At 40.0% G+C, this 23,796-nt stretch overlaps 1 protein-coding gene across 5 annotated transcripts in view; it reads left to right on the top strand.

The window, feature by feature from the left end:
- Positions 1–20,570, top strand: part of SLC39A12 (solute carrier family 39 member 12) — an 86,975-nt gene extending 66,405 nt beyond the window's left edge. For all 5 annotated transcript variants that reach the window (XM_058681781.1, XM_058681778.1, XM_058681780.1 and 2 more), the window contains one exon: positions 19,981–20,570. In XM_058681781.1, coding sequence (XP_058537764.1) covers positions 19,981–20,109 — 129 coding nt within the window. In that variant the 3' untranslated portion in view covers positions 20,110–20,570. The remainder of the gene's footprint in view (positions 1–19,980) is intronic.
- The last annotated feature ends 3,226 nt before the right edge of the window (positions 20,571–23,796 follow it).

Raw genomic sequence — 23,796 nt, 5'->3', positions numbered from 1 at the left:
GTCTGTGACAGTGAGTGCAAGATACAGTCTTGTTTACTTATTAAGACTAACATAGGTTGTTTACAATTCAGTTCATCTAAAGTTAATTGAATGTGTGAAAAAATCACTGCTGTGAAGACCCAGCCTATGAGTGGCTTCATATTGTCACCAGTCCAGAAGAAAACCAAAAAGGTCATGTGACTGTTTCTGTGGTTGAATACTTACTAAAACAAGTATATTGGTCACTCAACAGATGAGAGAAGAAAGACAAAACTTAGTCCACCTACGTATTGGGTTTATAAAGACCAACAGTGTTTCTAATGTATCAATTTTTCAGCAAGTTGTGATCTCGTGGATGACTTCTTCAGAAAATTGTCTCGGAGACAGCTCATGGATAAAGGATCATTAGACTGCGTGCTAGGTTTTACAAACACTGGCCGGACTTTCGGGTGTCATTAAGAACCATAGTAAACTGAGGGTGCAGGGGAAGCTGGTGGCATAGGAGGAGGCTGGCTCATCTTGTCCTGCGGATCGCTGAGGTTCCACCCACATTGGCCTAAATAACCCAGAGAACCACCGGAAGACTAGCAGAATGGACTCTCCGGAGCCAAGCGCAGACGAGAGGCCCACGGAAGAGCGTAGGAAGGGCGGAGAGGCGGTGTGCGCTCCACAGACTAGTGGGAGGGAGCCGGGGCGGTGGAGGGGCAGCCCGCCCGGCAAGGCAGAGCCCCCCGAGGTCTGGCTTGCAAAAGCGGAGGGGCCAGACTGCGTGAGTTCTGACAGCCAGCAGGACTTAACATCTGGAATTTTAAAAGTCGACATCTCTCCTCTCGGAGAGCGGGGAGGCCGAGAGGACGCCAGAAGGGAGGGTTATTGAGCACTGGAAGGACAGAGCTCGGCAGGGGAACAAAGGCCCTGGCAAGCGCCATCTCCCTCTCCCACCCCCTAGCCAAAATTCCAAAGGGAACCAGTTCCCGTCACCAAACTTGCTGGCACCGTGCAAACGCCCAACGCTGTGCTTCTGTGGATCCGTCCCTCTGACGGGTCTGCCTCCCTCCTGGTGCTTCAGAGCAAAAAAGCTACCTAAGCCTGCCCCTCCTGACCCTGTGCACCTTGCGGATTGACCCCATCTAATACGCCCTTGGCCAGATCCCATCGACACGGCACCACAAGCCTGGCTGTGTGCAAGCACCCCAGACAGGGGCCACACCACTCCACAGTGAGTCCTGCCCCTGGGAGAGGAGAAGAGAAGGTACACACCAGTCTGACTGTGAGCCCAGCGATATCTGGGGGCAGATATTGGGTCTGACTGCAACCCTGCCCACCAACACAAGTTTCTCTGGATAGCACAGAGGAAGTGCCCTGCAGTTTGAAGTTACCACAGGCACTACCCAAAATGACAAAACAGAAGAATTCTCCTCAAAGAAACTCCAGGGAGTAGCAACAGCTAACGAATTGATCAAAACCAATTTGAGCAATATAATTGAACAAGAATTTAGAATAATAGTCATAAAATTAATGGCTAGGCTTGAAAAAAGCATAGAGGACAGCAGAGAATCTATTGCTACAGAGATCAAGGAGCTAAAAATTAGTCATGATGATTAAAAAATGCTATTAATGAGGTGCAAAATAAAATGGAGGCAGCCATAGCACAGATTGAAGAGGCAGAGGAGAAAATATGTGAATTAGAAGATAAAATTATGGAAAAAGAGGAAGCTGAGAAAAAGAGCGAGAAAAAATTCCAGGAGTATGAGGGGAGAATTAGAGAACTAAGTGATGCAATCAAACAGAACATTATTGGTATCATAGGAATTCCAGAAGAAGAGAGAGAGAAAGGGGCTGAAGGTGGACTTGAACAAATCATAGCTGAGAACTTCCCTGATCTGGGGAAGGGAACAGGCATTGACATCCAAGAGGCATAGAGAACTCCTTTCAGACATAACTTGAATCGATCTTCTGCAAGACGTAGCATAGTGAAACTGGCAGAATACAAGGATAAAGAGAGAATTCTGAAAGCAGCTAGGGATAAATGGCCCTAACATACAAAGGTAGACACATAAGGGTAGTCGCAGACCTATCTACTGAAACTTGGCAGACCAGAAAGGAATGGCAGGAAATCTTCAATGTGATGAACAGAAAAAAATATGCAGCCAAGAATCCTTATCCTGCAAGCCTGTCATTCAGAATAGAAGGAGAGATAAAGGTCTTCCCAAACAAACAAAAACTGAAGGAATTCATCACCACTAAACCAGCCCTACAAGAGATCCTAAGGGGGATCCTGTGAGACAAAGTACCAGAGACATCACTACAAGCATGAAACATACAGACATCACAATGACTCTAAACCCATATCTTTCTATAATAACACTGAATGTAAATGGACTAAATGCTCCAACCAAAAGACATAGGGTATCAGAATGGGTAGGAAAAAAAGACCCATCTATTTGCTGTCTACAAGAGACGCATTTTAGACCTGAGGACACCTTCAGATTGAAAGTGAGGGGATGGAGAACTATCTATCATGCTACTGGAAGCCAAAAGAAAGCTGGAGTAGCCATACTTATATCAGACCAACTAGACTTTAAATTAAAGGCTGTAACAAGAGATGAAGAAGGGCATTATATAATAATTACAGGGTCTTTCCATCAGGAAGAGCTAACAATTATAAATGTCTATGCACTGAATACAGGAGCCCCAAATATATAAAACAATAAGCATAAACATAAGCAACCTTATTGATAAGAATGTGGTAATTGCAGGGGACTTTAACACCCCACCTACAACAATGGATAGATCATCTAGATACAGGATCAATAAAGAAACAAGGGCCCTGAATGATACATTGGATCAGATGGACTTGACAGATATATTTAGAACTCTGCATCCCAAAGCAACAGAATGTACTTTCTTCTCGAGTGCACATGGAACATTCTCCAAGATAGATCACATAGTGGGTCACGAAACAGCCCTTCATAAGTATAAGAGAATTGAGATCATACCATGCACACTTTCAGACCACAATGCTATGAAACTTGAAATCAACCACAGGAAAAAGTCTGGAAGATCTCCAAAAGCATGGAGACTAAAGAATACCCTACTAAAGAATGAATGGGTCAGCCAGGCAATTAGAGAAGAAATTTAAAAATATATGGAAACAAATGAAGATGAAAATACAACAATCCAAACACTTTGGGATGCAGGGAAGGCAGTCCTCAGAGGAAAATACATTGCAATCCATGCCTATCTCAAGAAACAAGAAAAATCCCAACTACAAAATCTAACAGCACACCCAAAGGAAATAGAAGCAGAACAGCAAAGACACCCAAAACCCAGCAGAAGAAGAGAAATAATAAGATCAGAGCAGAAATAAACAACATAGAATCTAAAAAAACAGTAGAGCAGATCAATGAAACCAAGAATTGGCTTTTTGAAAAAATAAACAAAACTGATAAACCTCTAGCCAGGCTTCTCAAAAAGAAAAGGGAGATGACCCACATAGATAAAATCATGAATGAATATGTAATTATTACAACCAATCCCTCAGAGATAAAAGCAATTATCAGGGAATACTATGAAAAATTATATGCCAACAAACTGGACAACCTGGAAGAAATGGACAAATTCCTAAGCACCCACACACTTCCAAAACTCAAACAGGAAGAAATAGAAAATTCGAACAGACCCATAACCCGCGAAGAAATTGAACCAGTTATCAAAAATCTCCCGACAAATAAGAGTCCGGCACCAGATGGCTTCCCTGGGGAATTCTACCAAACATTTAAAGCAGAGATAACACCTATCCTTCTAAAGATGTTCCAAAAAATAGAAAGGGAAGGAAAACTTCCAGACTCATTCTATGAAGCCAGCATTACTTTGATTTCCAAACCAGACAGAGATCCAGCAAAAAAAGAGAACTATAGGCTAATATCCCTGATGAATATGGATGCAAAAATTTTCAAAAGATACTAGCAAATCGAACTCAACAGCATATAAAAAGAATTATTCACCATGATCAAGTGGGATTCATTCCTGGGATGCAGGGCTGGTTCAACATTCACAAATCAATCAATGTGATACATCAGATTAATAAAAGAAAAGATAAGTACCATATGATCCTGTCAATCGATGCGGAAAAAGCATTTGACAAAATCCAGCACCATTTCTTAATAAAAACCCTTGAGAAAGTTGGGATAAAAGGAACATATTTAAACGTCATAAAAGCCATTTATGAAAAGCCCACAGCTAATATCACCCTCAATGGGGAAAAACTGAGAGCTTTCCCCCTGAGATCAGGAACACGAGAGGGATGTCCACTCTCACCGCTGTTGTTTAACATAGTGTTGGAAGTTCTAGCAATCAGACAACAAAAGGAAATCAAAGGCATCAAAATTGGCAAAGATGTCGGGGCGCCTGGGTGGCGCAGTCCGTTAAGCGTCCGACTTCAGCCAGGTCACGATCTCGCGGTCCGTGAGTTCGAGCCCCGCGTCAGGCTCTGGGCTGATGGCTCGGAGCCTGGAGCCTGTTTCCGATTCTGTGTCTCCCTCTCTCTCTGCCCCTCCCCCGTTCATGCTCTGTCTCTCTCTGTCCCAAAAATAAATTAAAAACGTTGAAAAAAAAAATTTTAGAAAAAATTGGCAAAGATGAAGTTAAGCTTTCACTTTTGGCAGATGACACAATACTATACAAGAAAAACCCAATAGACTCCACCAATACTCTGATAGAAATGATACATGAATTCAGCAAAGTCACAGGATACAAAATCAATGTACAGAAATCAGTTGCATTCTTATACACTAACAATGAAGCAACAGAAAGACAAATAAAGAAACTGATCCCATTCACAATTGCACCAAGAATCATAAAATACCTAGGAATAAACCTAACCAAAGATGTAAAAGATCTGTATGCTGAAAACTATAGAAAGCTTATTAAGGAAATTGAAAAAGATATAAAGAAATGGAAAAACATTCCATGCTTATGGGTTGGAAGAATAAATAGTGTCAAAATGTCAATACTACCCAAAGCTATCTACACACTCAATGCAATCCCAATCAATATTTCATGAGCATTCTTCTCAAAGCTAGAACAAGCAATCCTAAAATTTGTATGAAACTACAAAAGACCCCGAATAGCCAAAGTAATTTTGAGGAAGAAGACCAAAGCAGGAGGCATCACAATCCCAGACTTTAGCCTCTACTACAAAGCTGTAATCATCAAGACAGCATGGTATTGGCACAAAAACAGACACATAGACCAATGGAATAGGATAGAGACTCCAGACTTGGACCCACAAAAGTATGGCCAACTAATCTTTGACAAAGCAGGAAAGAATATCCAATGGAAAAAAGACAGTCTCTTTTTTTTTTTTAATTTTTTTTTCAACGTTTTTAATTTATTTTTGGGACAGAGAGAGACAGAGCATGAACGGGGGAGGGGCAGAGAGAGAGGGAGACACAGAATCGGAAACAGGCTCCAGGCTCCGAGCCATCGGCCCAGAGCCTGACGCGGGGCTCAAACTCACGGACCGCGAGATCGTAACCTGGCTGAAGTCGGACGCTTAACCGACTGCGCCACCCAGGCGCCCCCAAAAAAGACAGTCTCTTTAACAAATGGTGCTGGGAGAACTGGACAGCAACATGCAGAAGAATGAAACTAGACCACTTTCTTACACCATTCACAAAAATAAACTCAAAATGGATGAAAGATCTGAATGTGAGACAGGAAACCATCAAAACCCTAGAGGAAAAAGCAGGAAAAAACCTCTCTGACCTCAGCTGCAGCAATTTCTTACTTGACACATCTCCAAAGGCAAGGGAATTAAAAGCGAAAATGAACTATTGGGACCTCATCAAGGTAAAAAGCTTCTGCACTGCAAAGGAAACGATCAACAAAACTAAAAGGCAACCGACAGAATGGGAAAAGATATTTGCAAATGACATATCGGACAAAGGGCTAGTATCCAAAAATCTCTAAAGAACTCACCAAACTCCATACCCAAAAAAACACATAATCCAGTGAAGAAATGGGCAGAAGACATGAATAGACACTTCTCTAAAGAAGACATCCGGATGGCCAACAGGCACATGAAAAGATGGTCAACGTCGCTCCTCATCAGGGAAACACAAATCAAAACCACACTCAGATACCACCTCACGCCAGTCAGAGTGGCCAAAATGAACCAATCAGGAGACTATAGATGCTGGCGAGGATATGGAGAAATGGGAACCCTCTTGTACTGTTGGTGGGAATGCAAATTGGTGCAGCTGCTCTGGGAAACAGTGTGGAGGTTCCTCAAAAAATTAAAAATAGATCTACCCTCTGACCCAGCAATAGCACTGCTAGGAATTTACCCAAGGGATACAGGAGTACTGATGCATAGGGGAACTTGTACCCCAATGTTTATAGTAGCACTCTCAACAATGGCCAAATTATGGAAAGAGCCTAAATGTCCATCAATTGATAAATGGATAAAGAAGTTGTGGCTTATATATACAATGGAATACTACTTGGCAATGAGAAAGAATGAAATATGGCCTTTTGTAGCAATGTGGATGGAACTGGAGAGTGTGATGCTAAGTGAAATAAGTCAGGCAGAGAAAGACAGATACCATATGTTTTCACTCTTATGTGGATCCTGAGAAACTTAACAGAAGACTGTGGGGGAGAGAAAGGAAAAATAAAGTTGGAGAGGGAGAGAGCCAAACCAGAAGAGACTCTTAAAAACCGAGAATAAACTGAGGGTTGATGGGGTTGGGAGGGAGGGGAGGGTGGGTGATGGGCATTGAGGAGGACACCTGTTGGGATGAGCACTGGGTGTTGTATGGAAACCAATCTGACAATACATTTCATATTAAAAAAAAAAAAAAGAACCATAGTAAACTATCTACTTACCTATCTATTTAATTTAAAAAATTCTCCAGAGTGACCAATGTTTCTTTTTAATCATTTTCTAGATAACATGTTATCAATGAGTAATTATCAAATGACCCTTCAAAAGATCAAAAGAAAAAATTAACTGAATGCTTTATTAACATTGTTGTAAATACCCAGATGAGTGAATATTCCAAATTCCATTTTTTTTTCATGCATTTGATAATATGCAGATGTTATACAGGTATAAGATAGTGGAAAATACTAGGGAAAAAACAGATCCTTCTGAGTATAAACAGAAGACTTTGAAATGGCACTCTCTAGTTTGACCTAAGCCACTAAACAGTCCAGTAACTTAAAATATACTTTAGCCTTTCCTTCTTCTCCTTTTTTCTCCTATTTTTAGAGCAATAGGAATGTGTGGGCAGAAGAAATACAGAATGATCCATAACCATTATAATTCTTCTCCCAGTGGGCCTATACTTCCCGCAAACTGTTTCTTTAATTTATCTAGTGACTTTTTTTTTTTTTTATGTGTGGCTGTCTTATCAAGCACTTGAAATATGGTTAGTGTAACTGGGAAATGGATTTTTTTTAGTTAAAAAACTTTATTTTTGAGAGCAGTTTGAGGTTCATGACAAAACTGAGTAGAAAGTCCAGAGAATTTCCAAATAACATCTGTCCTCCACGTGCATGCTTTTCCCCACTCTCAACATCCTGCACCACAGAGGTACATTTGTTATAATTAAGAAACTCTGTTGACACATTATTATCACCCAAAGTCCAGAGTTCACATTTATTGCATATGTGGTGTTGTATGCTCTATGGGTCTTGACAAATGACACATACCCACCCTTGTACTGTGTAGAATAGTTCCCCTGCCCTAAAAATCCTCTGTGTCCTGCCTCTTCCCTTTCCATTAGCCCCTAGAAACCACGAATATTTTTTAATCTCTGTAGTTTTGCCTTCTCCAGAATGCAGTGTAGTTGGAATCATTCAGTATGTACCTTTTGAAACTGGCCTCTTTCACTTAGGGATATGGTTTTAAGGTCTCTCCCAGTCTTTTCGTGGCTCGATAGCTCATTTCTTTTTGGCACTATGTCATATCTGGATATACCACAGTGCATTTATCCTTTTGCCCACTGAAGAACATCTTGGTCACTTTCAGGTTTGGGCAGTTACAAACAAAGCTGCTATAAATACCCATGTGCAGGGTTTTGAGTGAACATAAATTTTCTATATATTTGGGGAAATATCAAGGAGTGTCATCCCCGGATCATATGATAAGAATATGTATAGTTCCAGGAAAGATTTCCAAATGTCTTCCAAAGTGATTTTGCATTTTGCATTCCCACCAGCATTAAATGAGAGTCCCTCTTGCTCAAGGTCCTTGTCAGAATTCAGTGTCATCGATGTTTGGATTTTGGCCGTGGTCATAGTTGTGTAGTGATATCTCGTTGCTGTTTTCGTTTGACATTTCCTAGTGAAATATGATGTTAAACACCTCTGAATATGCTTGCTTGCCATCTGTGTACCTTCTTTGGGGGAGGTGTCTGTCCAGGCCTTTTAACCATTATTTGAAACTGGGTTGTTTCCTATTTATGCATTTCAAGAGTTCTTTGTATGTTTTGGATGGCAGTCTCTTATCAGATGTGCCTTCTGCCAAAAAATTTTCCAAATCTCTGGCTTGTCTTTTCATTTTCTTGATATGTCTTTTGCAAAGAAGAAAATTTAATTTTAATGAAATTCAGCTTATCAATGATTTCTTTCATGAATCATGTCTCTGGTATTATATCTAAAAAAGGCATCACTGTACCCAAGATCATGTAGGTTTTCTCCTCTGTTATCTTCTAGGAGTTTCACACTTTTGTGTTTTCCATTTAGAGCTATGATTCATTTTGACTTAATTTTCGTGGAGGATGTAAGGTCTGTGTATAGATTCATTGCAGGTTTTTTTTTAAAAAGACTATCTTTGTTCCATTTTATTACTTTTGCTCCTTTGTCAAAGACCGGTTGGCTATATTTATATAGGTCTATTTCTGGCCTCTTTGTTCTGTTCCTGTAATCTGTCTTTCTGTCCTTTCACCAGTTCCATACTGTTGTGATTACTGCAGTTTTATATTAAGTCTTGAAGACTGACAGTGTCAGCTCTCCCACTTCGTTCTTCTTCAATTATATGGTGGCCTTTCTCGGTCTCTTGCCTCTTCATATAAATCCTGGAATCAGTTTGTCAACAGCCATGAGATAACTTACTGAGATTTTGGATGGGACTGTGTTGAATCTGTAGAAGAACTGACATCTTGACAATATTGATTTTTCCTATCCATGGACATGGAGTATCTCTATGCTTCTTTATTTTTTCCTTGATATCTTTTTTTGGAACTTTACGCTTTTTCTCACACAGATTGTGCACATCATTTTTAGATTTATCCCTACGTATTTCATTTTTTGATGCTAACATAAATGCTAATGTGTTTTTAATTCAAATTCCAGTTGTTCATTCCTCACATGTAAAAAATTACTCAACTTTTGTATATTACTGTCTATTACTGTATCTTGCAACTTTGCTATAAGCACTTATTGGTTCTAGGAGTCTTTTTGATGATTCTTTTGGATTTTATACATAAATGATCTTTTTCTATATTCCTTTAAATTCCTTTTCTCCTCTTATTGAATTCAGTAAGACTTTCAACTTGATGTTGAAAAAGCATCAGTGGGATGGGACATCCTTGCCTTGTGCCTGATCTTGGCAATAAGTCTAGTTTCTCACCAAGCATGATGTTACCTGTAGGGTTTTTTTGTTTTTTTTTAATTATAGATGTTCATGAAGAATTTAAGGAAGTTTCTTCATAATCCTAGTTTGCTGGGAGTTTTTATCATAAACGAGTGTGGAATTTTTCCAGTGCTTTTTGTGCATCTATTAATATCTTCTTTTGACTATCAATGTTGCACATAGACTGTATTAATTGTTGAATGTTGGACCAGTCTTAGGTATTTAGATAAATCCCATGTGGTTGTGGTGTGTAGTTCTCTTACATATTGTTGGATTCAATTTGCTAATATTTTGTTGAGAAGTTTTCATATCTGTTCATAAGAGATATTGCTCTATAGTTTTCTTGCAATGTCTTTAGTTTTGGTATTAAGATATTGCTGGCCTTTTAGAATGAGTTAGGAAGTATTCCCTCTGCCCCTGTCTTCTGGAAAAGATTGTAGAGAATTGGTATAATTTCTTCCTTAAATGTTTCGTTGAATTCAATGGTGAACTCATCTGGGCATGGTACTTTTGTTTTGGAAGGTTATTGATTATTGATTCAATATAAAAAATAGATATAGGCCTATTCGGATTGTATATTTTTTCTTGTATGAGTTTTAGCAGTTGTCTGTTAAAAGAATTTTTGTGTTTCATCCAGATTATCGAATTTGTGGGTATAGAGTTGTTCATAACATCCATTTATTATGCTTTTATTGTCCTTGGTATTTGTAGTGATACCCCTTTCATTTCTGATATCAGTAATTTATGTTTTCTGTTTCTCTTAACTGGATAGAGGCTTACAGATTTTATTGATGTTTTCATAGAATCAACTTCTGCTGCATCTGTCCATTTCTGATAGAAGCATGTTAAGGTCTCCAACCATAATAGTGGATCAGTCTCTTTCTCTTTGCTGTTCTATCAATTTTTGTCTCACATCTTTTTTTAATGTTTATTTATTTTTGAGAGAGACAGAAACAGAATGCAAGTGGGTTAGGGGCAGAGAGAGAGGGAGACCCAGAATCCGAAGCAGGCTCCAGTCTCTGAGTTGTCAGCACAGAGCCTGATGCGGGGCTCGACCTCACGAGCTGTGAGTTCATGACCTGGGCTGGAGTCGGATGCTCAACCGACTAAGCCACCCAGACGCCCCTCACATTTTTTAACTCTCTGTTGTTAGGTACACACATATTAGGAATTGTTATGTCTTTTTGGAGTATTGAGTCTTTAGTTTTTATTTAATGCCCATCTTTATCCTTGATAGCATTTCTCGCTCTGAAGTCTGCTCTGTTTGAAATTAACATAGGTAGTCTTGCTTTCTTTTACTCAGTGTTAGCATGATATATCTTCATCCATGTCTTTACTTCTAATTGATATGTGCCTTTATATTTAAAATGGACTTCTTGTAGAACGCATATAGTTGGGTCTCGTGTTTTGATCCGTTCTGAAAATCCCTCTTTTTTTTTTTTTTTTGGTGTATTTAGTCTATTGACATTTAGAGTGAATATTGATATAGTTGGATTAAAATCTACCGTATTTGTTACTGTTTTCTAATTGTTGCCTTTTGTTCTTTATGGCTACCTTTTTTTGCCTTCCACACCTTTTCTGTCTTGTGATTTTAATTGAGCGTTTTATATAATTCCACTTGACTCATTTGTTAGCACATGAATTATACTTCTTTTTTGAGTATTTTAAGTGGTTACTCTAGAGTTTTCAGTATACATTTACAAGTCATCCAACTCCTCTTTCAAATAACCCTGCTCCATGGATAATAAAAGTAGCTTGTAATAAGAAAATATTCCTAATCCATCCTTCCCATCCGTTGCATCATTTCTGTCAATTATTTCAATATTACATAAGCATACATACATAGGCACACACAGGCATACGGAATGGAATACATTGTTGCTATTATTTTGAAGAAACCGTTATCTGTTGGATCAATTAGGACTTTAAAACCTAAAAGTTTTCATTTTGCTTTCACTTATTCACTTTCTGATACTCTTCCTTTCTTGTGTAGATCCCTGTTTCTGACCTTTATCATTTTCCTATCTCCAAAGAACTTCAATTAACATTTTTTACTGGCAACAGATTTACTCAAGTTTTGTCTGATAAAGTCTTATTTTCCTTTCTCTCTTTTTGTTTTCTAAGTTTACTTATTTTGAGAGAGAGAGAGAGAAAGAGCATGAGTGGGGTGGGGGTAGAGAGGGAGAGAAAATTCCAAGCAGGCTCTGTACTGTCAGCACAGGGCCCAACGCGGGGCTAAAACTCATGAACTGTATAATCATGACCTGAGCCGAGATGAGGAGTTGGATATTTAACTGACGGAGCCACCCAGGCCCTCCCTCCTTTCAACTCTTGGAAAAGTTTGGAGGTGCAGAATTCTAACTTGGTGATTTTCTCTCTCAACACTTCAAACATTTTCTCTCACTCTTTTTTTTTTTTTTTTTCTTGCATAGTTTCAGAGGAGAATTCAGATATAATTCTGTCCTTGCTCCTCCCTATATAAGTTTTTGGTTTGGGTTTTGGTTTGGGTTTTGGTTGGTGGTTTGTGTTTGTTTTTGTTTTTTACTCTGCCATCTTTTAAGGTTTTTTTCTTACCTTTGTTTTTCTAAAGTCTGAAAATGATATGCCTACGTGAAGGGTGTTTTGTTTTTGTTTGCTTGTTGTTGGTTGGTTGGTTTTGTTTTGTTTTGTTGGCACATTTCCGCTTGCTATTCTCTGAGCTTCTTTGGAGCTGGGATTTGGTACCTGATATTTTTTGGGGGAAATTCACAGCCATTATTGCTTCTAATATTGCTTCCATTTTCTCTCTCTCTCTCTTTTTTTTTTTTTTCCTGATATTACCAATACACCTATATTACACGTTTTCTCTCATGGTTTCGATATTATGTTTTGGGTTTTGGGGGTCTTTTTTCTCTCTGCTTTTCGGTTTTGGAAGTTTCTATTGTCATAGCTTCAAACTCAGAGTTTTTCCTCAGCTATGTCCCGTACACTAATGAGCCCATCATTGTTCTTTTCTCTTGCAGTGTTTTTCATCTCTAACTTTTCTTTTTGATTCTTTTTTAGAAGAATCTCTCTGCTTATATTATCTATCTTTTATCATTTCCGTTGTCTACTTTTCCCATTAAAGCCCTTACCGTATGAGTCACAGTTTGTTTGTTTTTTTAATTCCTGGCCTGATTATGCCAACTTTCCTGCTGTATCTGACTCTGATTCCGAAGTTTGTTCAGTCTCTTCAAACTGTGTTTTTTGCCTTCTAGTAATTCACGTTATTTTGGTTGAAAGCACGACCTGTTGTACTGGGTAAAAGGAATTGTGTGGTCAAGAGTCCTGTAGTAATATCGTGGTAAGGCATGGAGAGAAGGGGAGCCTTCCATAGTTCTTTGATTAGGTCTTGGTCTTGTGGGGAGCCTGTGCTTCCAGACTGTGAACTTCTTGCCTCCTCCCCCCTTAGGTGGAAGAAAATGGCTAGAGTGGGGTGCAGTTGAGGACTTCCCTTCCCTAGGCTCTGATAAAACTCCAGCAGGTTAGACTTTGATAAAATAGTTTCTCATAAGGGAAATCCTTGTTAAGATCAGAATCTCTAAAGGATTTCAAAATGGCTTCTTTATCTTCCTCCTGATAAAAGCACAAAGGGATCCCCCCCCCCCCCCCCAATATTCACTTGAGAATTTGGCAGAGCTCCTGGCAGTAAAATCAACAAAAGTGTGGGGACCCTCTGAGACTTAGGGTCCCCCTAAATTTTTTAATTTTTAGGCTTGTCTACACTAAGCCTGTAATACTTTGTCAGTTACAGGTTTGTGCATTTCTTTTTCCCTACCTTGGCTTATTGGGTCCCACAAAAGTTTCTTCCTGTAGGTTTCTGCTCAGGTAAGTTGTGATTCTGTATATTCACTTGACTTTCTTTCCAATGTTTGGGTCAGTCGTTGGACCTCACTTTTCTGTCATATCTGAGAACAGTTGTTGATTTTCAGTTTGTTCATCTTTTTTACCAAAAAACAAAAAAAAAAAAAAAAAAAAAAAAAAAAAAAAGGCCAAAACATGACTTTCACTAACAAACTTCCATCTTGTTCTCAGATGTGGGTCTCCTGCAAAGACACAATTAAGTTCTTTAAAAATGTGACAAGGGCTCCTGGGTGGCTCAGTTGGTTAAGTGTCTGACTCTTGATTTCAACCCAGGTCATGATCTCACAGTTCCTGGGATCCAGCCCCATGTTGGGTTCTGTGCAGACAGCGCAGAGCCTGCTTGGGATTCTCTCTCTTTCCCTCTCTCTCTGCCCCTCCCCCGTTCACACTCACTTGCTGTCTCCCTGTGTCAAAATAAATAAACTTAAAAAAATAAAAATAATAAAAATGTGACAATTAGAACAACCTACGGAGTGTGTGCCCCTAGTGAGAGTAAGTATTACTAGGATAGCCTACAAAATACGTTTCTGAGGTTTTGTCTCTCATCATATTTCTTAGGAACGAGAGTGGCTCCTTTTAGCAAATGCAAATGCATACCTAACTCCATGTGCATAATGAACGGGTTTTAGGGTCCTTCTGAAAAGAAGATGGTGTAAGTCAGTTATCAAGAGAGCCTCATGAATGGAGAAGCAAATTATTTCTCTTGAAAGTTAATAATGTCAAAAGCTATGTATTCCTGAGAGAGGAAAAACATTTAAATTACAATTTTACCTTCATAAGAAACATCACCAAATGTCTTCAATTCAGTGAATGTTGAGGGGCGCCTGGGTGGCTCAGTCAGGTAAGCATCTGACTTTTGATTTCAGCTCAGGTCATGAGCTCATGGTTTGTGGGTTCGAGCCCCATGTCGGGCTCTGTAGTGACACTGCAGAGCCTACTTGGGATTCCTTCCCCCTATCTCTCAGTCTCACTCTCAAAATAAACAAATAAATAAATAAATAAACTTTTAAAAAAATAAGTGAGGGGCACCTGAATGGCTCAGTTGGTTAAACGTCTGACTTTGCCTCAGATCATGATCTCATGGTTTGTGAGTTTGAGCCCCCCGTCGGGCTCTGTGTTGACAGCTCAGAGCCTGGATGGAGCCTGCTTTGGATTCTGGATCTCCCTCTCTCTGACCCTCCCCCATTCGTGCTCTGTCTCTTTCTCTCTCAAAAATGAATAAACATTAAAAAAATTTTTTTTAAATAAGTGAATGTTGAATATTTATATTTAAATTACAAATTTTTAATAATGAAAGGACTTTGATTTTTTGGTGTTTTGTAGAAGCATTGGATGCTGAACTTTCTTTTTCGGTACACACATTTGTGATCTGTACTGAAAGTAAATGTTGAAATATGTAGCGATAGATCTTTAATACCCACAAGAAACCAGTTTCAGATTACAGATAGAAGTAGACAGAGAAGGCTTTGCACAGCAAGATTCTGCAGCTTAGATGTGTAAGGAGAGACAAAAAATCTTAGTTCTAGAGAATGTTTTATAGATCATCCTCCTTTGTGATAAGTCCTCCCTAGTATGTAATTATTACAAGGCACATGACATTAGAATTTATCCACTTTCTTTCCTCACGTGTTCTAACATTCTCCGTGAGCATTCCCTTTAAAAAGTTAAGACTATGAATACAGTTATGGAGACTGACTCAAGTATAAATCATGTGCTTCATATCACTTTCTAAATGTCCAGAAATTCTAATCAGAGGTTTGGTCAACATACCTACATCTCAGTTAGTTAATAGAAATATAGGGACCATTATCTACAGATAGGTCAGTCACCATGTAGACTTGGTCCATCTAGGGAATTGGTCTCCAGTGTCTGATTCAAATTTGAAAAAAAAAAAAAAAAAAGCATGTTAAAAGGCTTTTAGGTAAAGATTTTCTTTTTCTTTTTCTTTTTCTTTTTCTTTTTCTTTTTCTTTTTCTTTTTCTTTTTCTTTTTCTTTTTCTTTTTCTTTTTCTTTTTCTTTTTCTTTTTTGCCAGAACATTACAATTCCTTGGCTGTCATATTTTGGCATCCACTGATTTGAGTTGGGGAATTTGCTAAACATGGAGGTAAAAAAGAAAGTTGCTTTCTGCTTCAAGATTTCCAAATTTCTGGCAGCAATCTAAAAAACATATCTCTTAGCTCTATCTCCGGGCAAAAGTGTTTTGCTAACATTTCTCTTTTTTCCTGACCTTTTACTTCTTTGTTAACATACTCTATCCATCATTTCACCCCCTCTAGTCTTAGGATATAATCAGGATCTGTAAAATTATTCAATAAGGGAATCTAATTGCCCTAGAGGAAAAAGGGACTTTTCTCTCTTGAAATCCAGGGGAAAATGGGTAGCACTAAAACTCATGTCAGGAATTTTTTAAAAAGAAAAAACAAAATATATACTCTTAAAAATGAATGCATATATATCTTTATGTCCCTTCAAAATTTACTGACTGAAATGATAACAAAAATGTGGGTAAGTTCAAAGAAAGTGAAATGTTGTAATCAGACACGGTTGGGATTTGGCATGTTACATTTGTGTCTTTTGGAAAGACTTTTTGTGAGACTCTCTGGTATTTTGGTGCATATCCAAGAGATATTACAATTTATATATTCATCCATAATCATCCCAAAAAAAGCCAAGTATTTTCTCAAAAGCAAGCTTAGCTTGATTTTCTTACCAAAATCCACTTACATGCGAACGTGCAAAGTTCAGATAGATCATCCAAATCAAGATGATCCGTATCAAGATGAGAATCTCCTTAAACTTTTTTTAAATGTTGATATTCATTGTTTGTCCATTTCTATAGGCTTACAAGGTTAGTCTTTTTTTTTTTTTTAATGTTTATTTATTTTTGAGAGAGAGAGACAGAGACAGAGCTAGAGCAAGAGAAGGGCAGAGAGAGAGGGAGACACAAATTCTGAAGTAGGCCCCAGGCTCTGAGTTGTCAACACAGATCTTGATGTAGGGCTGGAACTCGGGAACTGGGAGATCATGACCTGAGCCGAAGTCAGACGCTTAACTGACTGAGCCACCCAGGTGCCCCGACTCTATGATATCTTGCCATCCATCTGGTTGTGCCTTCTAGCAGCTCATTGTTCCCTTGAAGTCTTTCAGGATGCTCTGGCTACAGGTCTCATGCAGCACTCACTTTCATTTACATCCATTTTATCATGCCCTTTCTTATATCCTGCACCCCATTTACTCCTCCATTTACTCCTGCACCTCCTGCACCTCCATTTACTCCTCCTCCATAATCCTGCGAGAGCTAAATTATTAACTCCTTTTGGTTCTGAGGAAACCATGGCTCGAGGAGGATAATGACTTACTCAAAATCGCATGAATGTGATGTCAGAACTAGGACGGGAAGCCCGCTCATCTGATTACCGTAGTAGACAGAGGATTGTACACTGTAACAACTCCATCTTTGGCCCTCCGTCTTGTTTGTGTTTGCCCCGTGTACTCTCTTGGGGCTATGTGTTCCAGGCCCCTTGGAGATCAATATACGTGCCTCAGAAATGTCCACCAAGGTCGGGATGGCGGGAAGCTTGCTTTGGCTTCCCATGAATCGGTTAGAGATAACATGCTCACTCCCCTTTCTGAATGCACAGGGGAATGTTCTTTAGGCATACTCTATGGATTTTCAAACTGTCATCTTAAGTTGCAAAACTTCCCAGAAGACATTGAGTTCATGTGAACGGTGGCTCCTGGAGCTGTAAAATCCTCATGATGTTTTCTTGTGGACAATGTCATGTGCATACTCAGAATAAAGGATTCTTGGTTTTCTTCCTGAGAATGGGGCCACTGACAGAGTCTGGAAGCTCTTATAAACACATTTATTCAATTCTATCGTGTGTCACACACTACAAGCAAACAGCCGGTCTACAAACAGGCTAGTGAGGAAAACAATAGATCAAACGATTGTTTTTGAAAATTGTGGCGTTTCTTTGGATTGAGTCATGACAGAAACTGATTGAGATTTTGCGGGAAGTCCCAGGACCCTCATTTAATTTCTGTGTTTTTGTATCTACAAGTTTTTGGCTATTAAATCTACCTAATCAAGACCTACTTCTTTCCAACGAAAGATCCTGACTAGAAGTTTGAGGCAGAGATGAAAATTAGAAAATGAGCTTTCTCAATTGTAGGTTAAGACACTGGTGGTTTGAAAATAAATCTCAAGTTCTATCTTTTGAACCAGAATCATTCTCGTCACCTTGCTTTCTGTCTTGCCTGAAGTAGTTTTCTCAACAAGTCATTGAAAACAGCATGATTGTTCAGCAAATCAGTCACGTTTTATGGGCATTTACCAAGAAAATCTTTTTAGAAGTCACTTCTACTTCATCAGAGATGAACAATCAGGTAGTGCTGGACACAGTGGACGTAAGATGAGCTGTAAATTCATCCACGTCTTGTAAATGAACATTAATTACCTTGCTTGAAAAAAAGGGAGGAGAGGGAACTACACAACATCTCAATACCTTAGCGTATTTGGAAATAAGGCCGGTCAGAGCTTCAGCCTTTATGTTACCAGAGATGGCATAATTAATTGTGTCACCAAGATGGTCTGTAACATAAATTATTGAGACAGAAGGGAACTGGTGGCCCATGTTGTCTGGCCTTGGAGTCAACTCTTGGAAATTGCTTACAAACTATTGAGAATCAGATGTATGGGGTGACTCTGATGCATGTATCTTGTTAATCCCTCCAGATTACCATAAATTGTTGGCTCTTTGGGAATATTCTATGGATTTTCAAATTTCATTTTGAGTTTATAATAGATAATGAACCAAATAGTATTACTCTCAAGTAGTATGATTAACCAGATGTTTAACCATGGCAGAGACAAACCAATAGGACACATAATTTCTTTAAGGTCATCCACCCAGGACAGCATTTCTGGATCCTACTTTGCCTTCTAGTCCACTGCTCCATGTTAGGGTGTAAGATAGCAGGACACAATAATCCTAATCTTCATTCTGTCCATTAATCTAATTTTAAAAGGAAGAAATATCCATCTCAAGCATACCCAAATAGAACATTCCAGATGCTCTTGTACAGGCCTGAAAAAAACATGTCAAGGTAAAAAAAAAAAAAAAAGTATATCAACCTGTTTTCTCTTGCCGTAAATCTAAAACCCTTGCACATTTTATATGTTTTATCTTTTTCTTGCTGTAAATAACCCAGTTTTCGACCAGATGTGATTTTTACTCCTCAGGGAAATTTGACAACATCTGGAGACATTTTTGGTTGTCCCAACTGGGGTCAGAGGTACAGCTGACATATGTCAGGCAGAAGTCAGGGATGCTGTTAAGCGTCCTACAACCCCCGTAACAAAGAATTGTCCAACCCAAAATGTCAACAATGGCATGGGTGAGTTAAGTCTCCCCTCCAGGCTGACCTGTTTTCTAATAGAAATGACTATGTCATACGAGAGATCTCCGCTCACCTTCCCGGGGTGAGGGATTTGAAAGAATGTGAGACAAAAACACATCACAGGGAGGACAGATACGGCACAGGGAATATAGTCCACGGTGTAAGAGCGTTGTAAGGTGACAGATGACAGCTGCACTTGTGGCCAGCATAGCATCTGGTATAGAGGTGGTAAGTCACTAGGTGGTACGCTCAAAACTAATGTAACGTTGTGTGTCAACTGTACTTCAATTAAAAAAAAAAGAAACCAGAAGAGACCCTTCAAAACTGAGAACAAACTGAGGGTTGATGGGGGGGGGGGGAGGGCGGGGAGGGCGGGGAGGGTGGGTGATGGGCATCGAGGAGGGCACCTGTTGGGATGAGCACTGGGTGTTGTATGGAAACCAATTCGACAATGTTTCATATTAAAAAAAAATAATAAAGGCCAAGTGAAAAAAAAAAAAAGCAAGAAAGAAAAAATACTACCTTGAGGTGCTGTTCCTAGATGCTCACAGGAACATTTTGCTCTCAATGGTGTTAAAGCCATTTCACAAACAAAACCCTTGTCACTCGTCTCTAGGAGAGTAAAATGTAGCTTTAGGGCCTGATTCCTTTATTGTTCTGAAGGTCAGAAAGACCTTGAAGATCTCTTTGAAAGGAAACAAATATGTGCTTTGTAACAACCAGTAAGTTTAATGGCTCCATAAACCTAACAGAACAGTCAAAAGTAATACTTTTCATCTATTGTCTACTTTACAGTAAACAAAAATAAGAAGGATTGCGCTTGGTTTCAGTTGATAACTCTGTCATTTTAAGACTTCTGGCAACACTAGGATTCTTCTAACCGCAATCAAATGACTTAATTTATCTTACATTTTCAAATTTTGGTTGGGAGTAGGTATTAAGCATTTTGTAACTGCTTTGGGAATTTGAAAGGTTATTAGGTTCTGAATAACAGTCTCATGTTTTCCCACCAAACTTTTCCCAGCAGTGAATATATCTGGATCTTATTCTGGTTTTTTATTCTTTTTTTAGCTTCCTGAAATGACTCATGTTCAAACACGGCGACCCTGGTTGATGTTTCTCCTGCAGAACTTTGGATTGACCCTAGGTTGGCTTTCTCTCTTACTGTTGGCTATATATGAACAAAATATTAAAATATAAGTTAAGAGTCTCACACTTCTTCAAAAAACGAATTTATATGGCCTCCTTTTGTTTCTTTTGTCGTACTCTATATAGTGATTGTAAATTAATTATTGTTATCTTAGACAAAGTATGTGTCTTTTAGTTCATTAAGTTATTAATTTTATAAGGCACTTTTGTTTTAGGATACAAAGATCACGTTGCCCTCAATTGAAATTCTGGTTTTAGTCCCCAGCACCATGATGGAACTCGTATCTTTTTTAGTAATTAGGAAATTCTAAATTAATTCTGGGAAACTTTCAAACAATATTGTTTTGCTAATAAAGAACGTTTGTTTGTAGTATTTGAAGTGGACAGACGCCTGTTGGGATAAATTGGCTGCAGCTTCTGTGATGTCAATAATATTTTTCTGCTTGTAAGATGACAAACCCCAAGGAAACTAAATGACAGACAAATGTAATAAAGCCTAGTGCTAATGTGGTGATTTGTATTACCTTCTGTTTCTGAGTGTCAGATTCTGAACCAACTCTTGCAAAACCAATATAGTATAGTTCTAGAAACCTTGCCCACTGGCTCATAAGTGATGTTACATCAGCAAACTCAGGAAGCCTAGAGGATAATACATGAACATTCTATCTAATCACTAAATGAAACCTGTTTTAGGTAAGGAGAACTGGAAACAAAAAGGGAAGTTCAAAAAAATGTTTTAAATAACAAAAGCTTAAGTCAGGCCGTAGATCAATGCATAAACTGTCACAGTTTTGTTTTGTTTTTTTACATTTATTTATTTTTGAGAAACAGAGCATGAGCAGGGGAGGCGCAGAGAGAGAAGCAGACACAGAATCAGAAGTAGGCTCCAGGCTCCGAGCTGTCAGCACAGAGCCCGACGCAGGGCTCAAACCCACAAACCCTGAGATCATGACCTGAGCCGAAGTCGGACGCTCAACTGACTGAGCCACCCAGGCGCCCCTACACTGTCACAGTTTTAACAGAGTGTGCTTATGGATATAATATTACTGACAATGTGATATAGTTTATATTTTTGGGAGGAAATCTAAACACGATTCCAGTAGGTAAGTTCATGAAATGTGCAAACAACGTTACTGACAACCTAGCCAATTTATTAAAATAGAAAATAACCCTGGCTTTAGTTATTTTTCTTGGAAAATAGAGGCCTAATATTTTTCTTATTTTTTTAATGATATATCTTGACAAGGGAAAAGGCCCATTTGACTGTCAAAAAGACTCGTAGCAACCAATCCAATCCGTCTCTCCTGCCTTTCTTACCGGTAAATAGATATTCTGCCTTGTCCCACCCAAACTCGATCTTTTTCTACCACCTTTATTTGACTTCAAAGTGAGGCGGGTTTCTTCTTCAGTTGTCCCTAGAGCCTGATTTCAGGGGGCCTCATGACAAAGTACAGCAGTTCACAAATGGTGGCATCCAGTAAGAGTGAGGAGGGAACATAAGGCAAGCTGATAGGCCGCAAACATCCACACCCCCCCTCCCCAAGCAGGTGGGATGTGTGATATTCCTTGGGCACTCCTGGCTGCCCAAGAACAAAGGAAAGGGGGAAAAACAAATGGTTAACTGATAGAGATCATTGTCCTGCAGGATCTAAGCCTCCATCACCCCCTCCATAGTGATGTGGGGAACAAAGGCAGAAGGAAATGGCAGATAGAACTAAATTGCCTTCTAACCTGCAGCCCATTGACAAATACTTGGTGTTCCTCCAGGAACCCTCTGTGTCTTAATGCTAATGCTTTGCTGAAGGGAAAAACAACCCTAGCTTGACAATAGCTAGGCCTCCAGTATCCCTTGAGTCTTCCTTAGCATATGAAAATCTCGCTGGAAACTTCCCCTGGATTCCGCCCGCCCCCGACTCCATAGTATATAACCAGCGTCTCTTCATGGACTTGGGGCAGCTCTTCCTGCCCACGGGTCCTGTCCCCGTGCTTTAATAAAATCACCTTTTTGCACCAAAGACGACTTCAAGAATTCTTTTCTGGCCGTCGGCTCCGGACCCCGTGAACCCCACTGTCACCCCAAAAAGCCTCATCAGGATCAACCGGGGGACTTCTTAAAACACAGACTGTTCCTCCCCATCCCGAGAGTTTCTGATTCTGTGAGTCTGGGTAGGGTTTGAGACTTTGATTTTGAACGGCTTCCAGGTGATCGTGATGCTGCTCGTTGAGGCACTCCTGGAGCTCCGCCGGCTCGGTAGAAGTCAGCCACAGCTGGCTTCGAGATCGAGAAAGAGCAGGCACACAGCCCCGCTGCCCAAGGGCTGTGTGATTCCCGTTAAGTTGATTAACCACTCTGTAAACCTCACACTAGGCCAGCGTTCCTAGGTTGAAACTCCGTTCCCTTTGCCTCCTGGTCTCGGAGCAGAGGATCAGTTACAGGAGTTACTGGATGAGGAGTCCACAGACCTGCACTTGCACTCATAGTCGCCTTAAAGGTAAGCAGCCGCGACACCTAGAGCTTTGCCCTTCTTTTGTTAAAAAAGACACTCGTTTGTAGCCGAACAAAACCACCTTTGCGGTCAACACGGTGTGGAGGCTGTGTGCTAGAAGCACCTGGTGCCATTTGCGTTTTGGTCTCTATGACCCAAGTTCTGATTTTTGACATGGAGCCTGAGTTTGTGCCAATTTAATTGGGAAAGTTCTGCTGGGTAAATGATTTCAAGCTCAAGTCTAGCGCAGTTTGGGGCTAGCTCAATTACCATTTGGGGGGTGAGCGACTCACAGCGTAACGTTCCAGGGAGAGTGAATCGAATTTGACCTCCAGGATGAGTTTGTGGGTACGGTGCAGAGGGGCTGGAGTGATTGGAAGGACGTTCTCGGTGAACGTTTTGCAAGCTTGTACCTAGTGCCCTGATGGTAAACACAGTCCTGGCCATCAGAGGTCATCTGTAGGATGTCACCCTAAGGATACGGGGGTAATGACTTCTAAGGGGCACCTTTCTGGGCTCAGCACTCCTTCCTTCTCCCTGAGCTGGCTCTTTGCTAATCTACTGAGCAACCCCGTAGCCCGCGCGGGACCTCCAGCCACAAGCAATCTTAGAATTGCCGGCAATTCTCTTTTCCTCAAAACTGAGGGGTAATGATAAAAATATTAGGACAACTCTTCGCCTTCTAAATATGGGCAGAGTCTCAATTTGGGATGGCTGCACATCATCATCCCGTGAAGTTATCTAAATTCACGTGTTCCTGAAATTCGGGGTAAATGGCGTTTTTCCTGAGGCCAGATTTCTCAATAACCGTAGAGTCTTTCTGTTTACTAGGCCTAAATTTAGGATTCCGCTGTATTTCTACTTGGTGATTGATTTCTTTTGTCGTCACTGAGCTAGAAATGGTCCGAGAGAAAAATAAAAGAGCAAATCACACAGAAATCTTATGTGAACGGACATCTTTATGGAAGACGTCACCATGTCGCTGTGATGCCAAGTGCTGGGCCTGGGGAGACGGTTCCCGTACTGCGTGCTTCAGGGCGAGAGGGTTCTGCGTGTGTGCTCATGCGTTATGGCCAATACCACTCTGCCCAGAACCCAGACTCTGGAGGTGAGACTGTGCCTCTTGCTGAAAGACGTACCCGTCAGGACGCTGCATGTTTACACTTCCTTTCTCCTTCAGAGCTGAGGGGAAGGGTCCTACCATTTGGCTGCTAATCGCTAGGGTACACGGGATTAATCAGATGGGGGGTTT

Source organism: Neofelis nebulosa, chromosome 8, assembly GCF_028018385.1.
Source record: "Neofelis nebulosa isolate mNeoNeb1 chromosome 8, mNeoNeb1.pri, whole genome shotgun sequence".
NCBI classification, from domain to species: Eukaryota; Metazoa; Chordata; class Mammalia; order Carnivora; family Felidae; genus Neofelis; species Neofelis nebulosa.
This window is presented reverse-complemented; position numbering and strand designations above follow the sequence as displayed.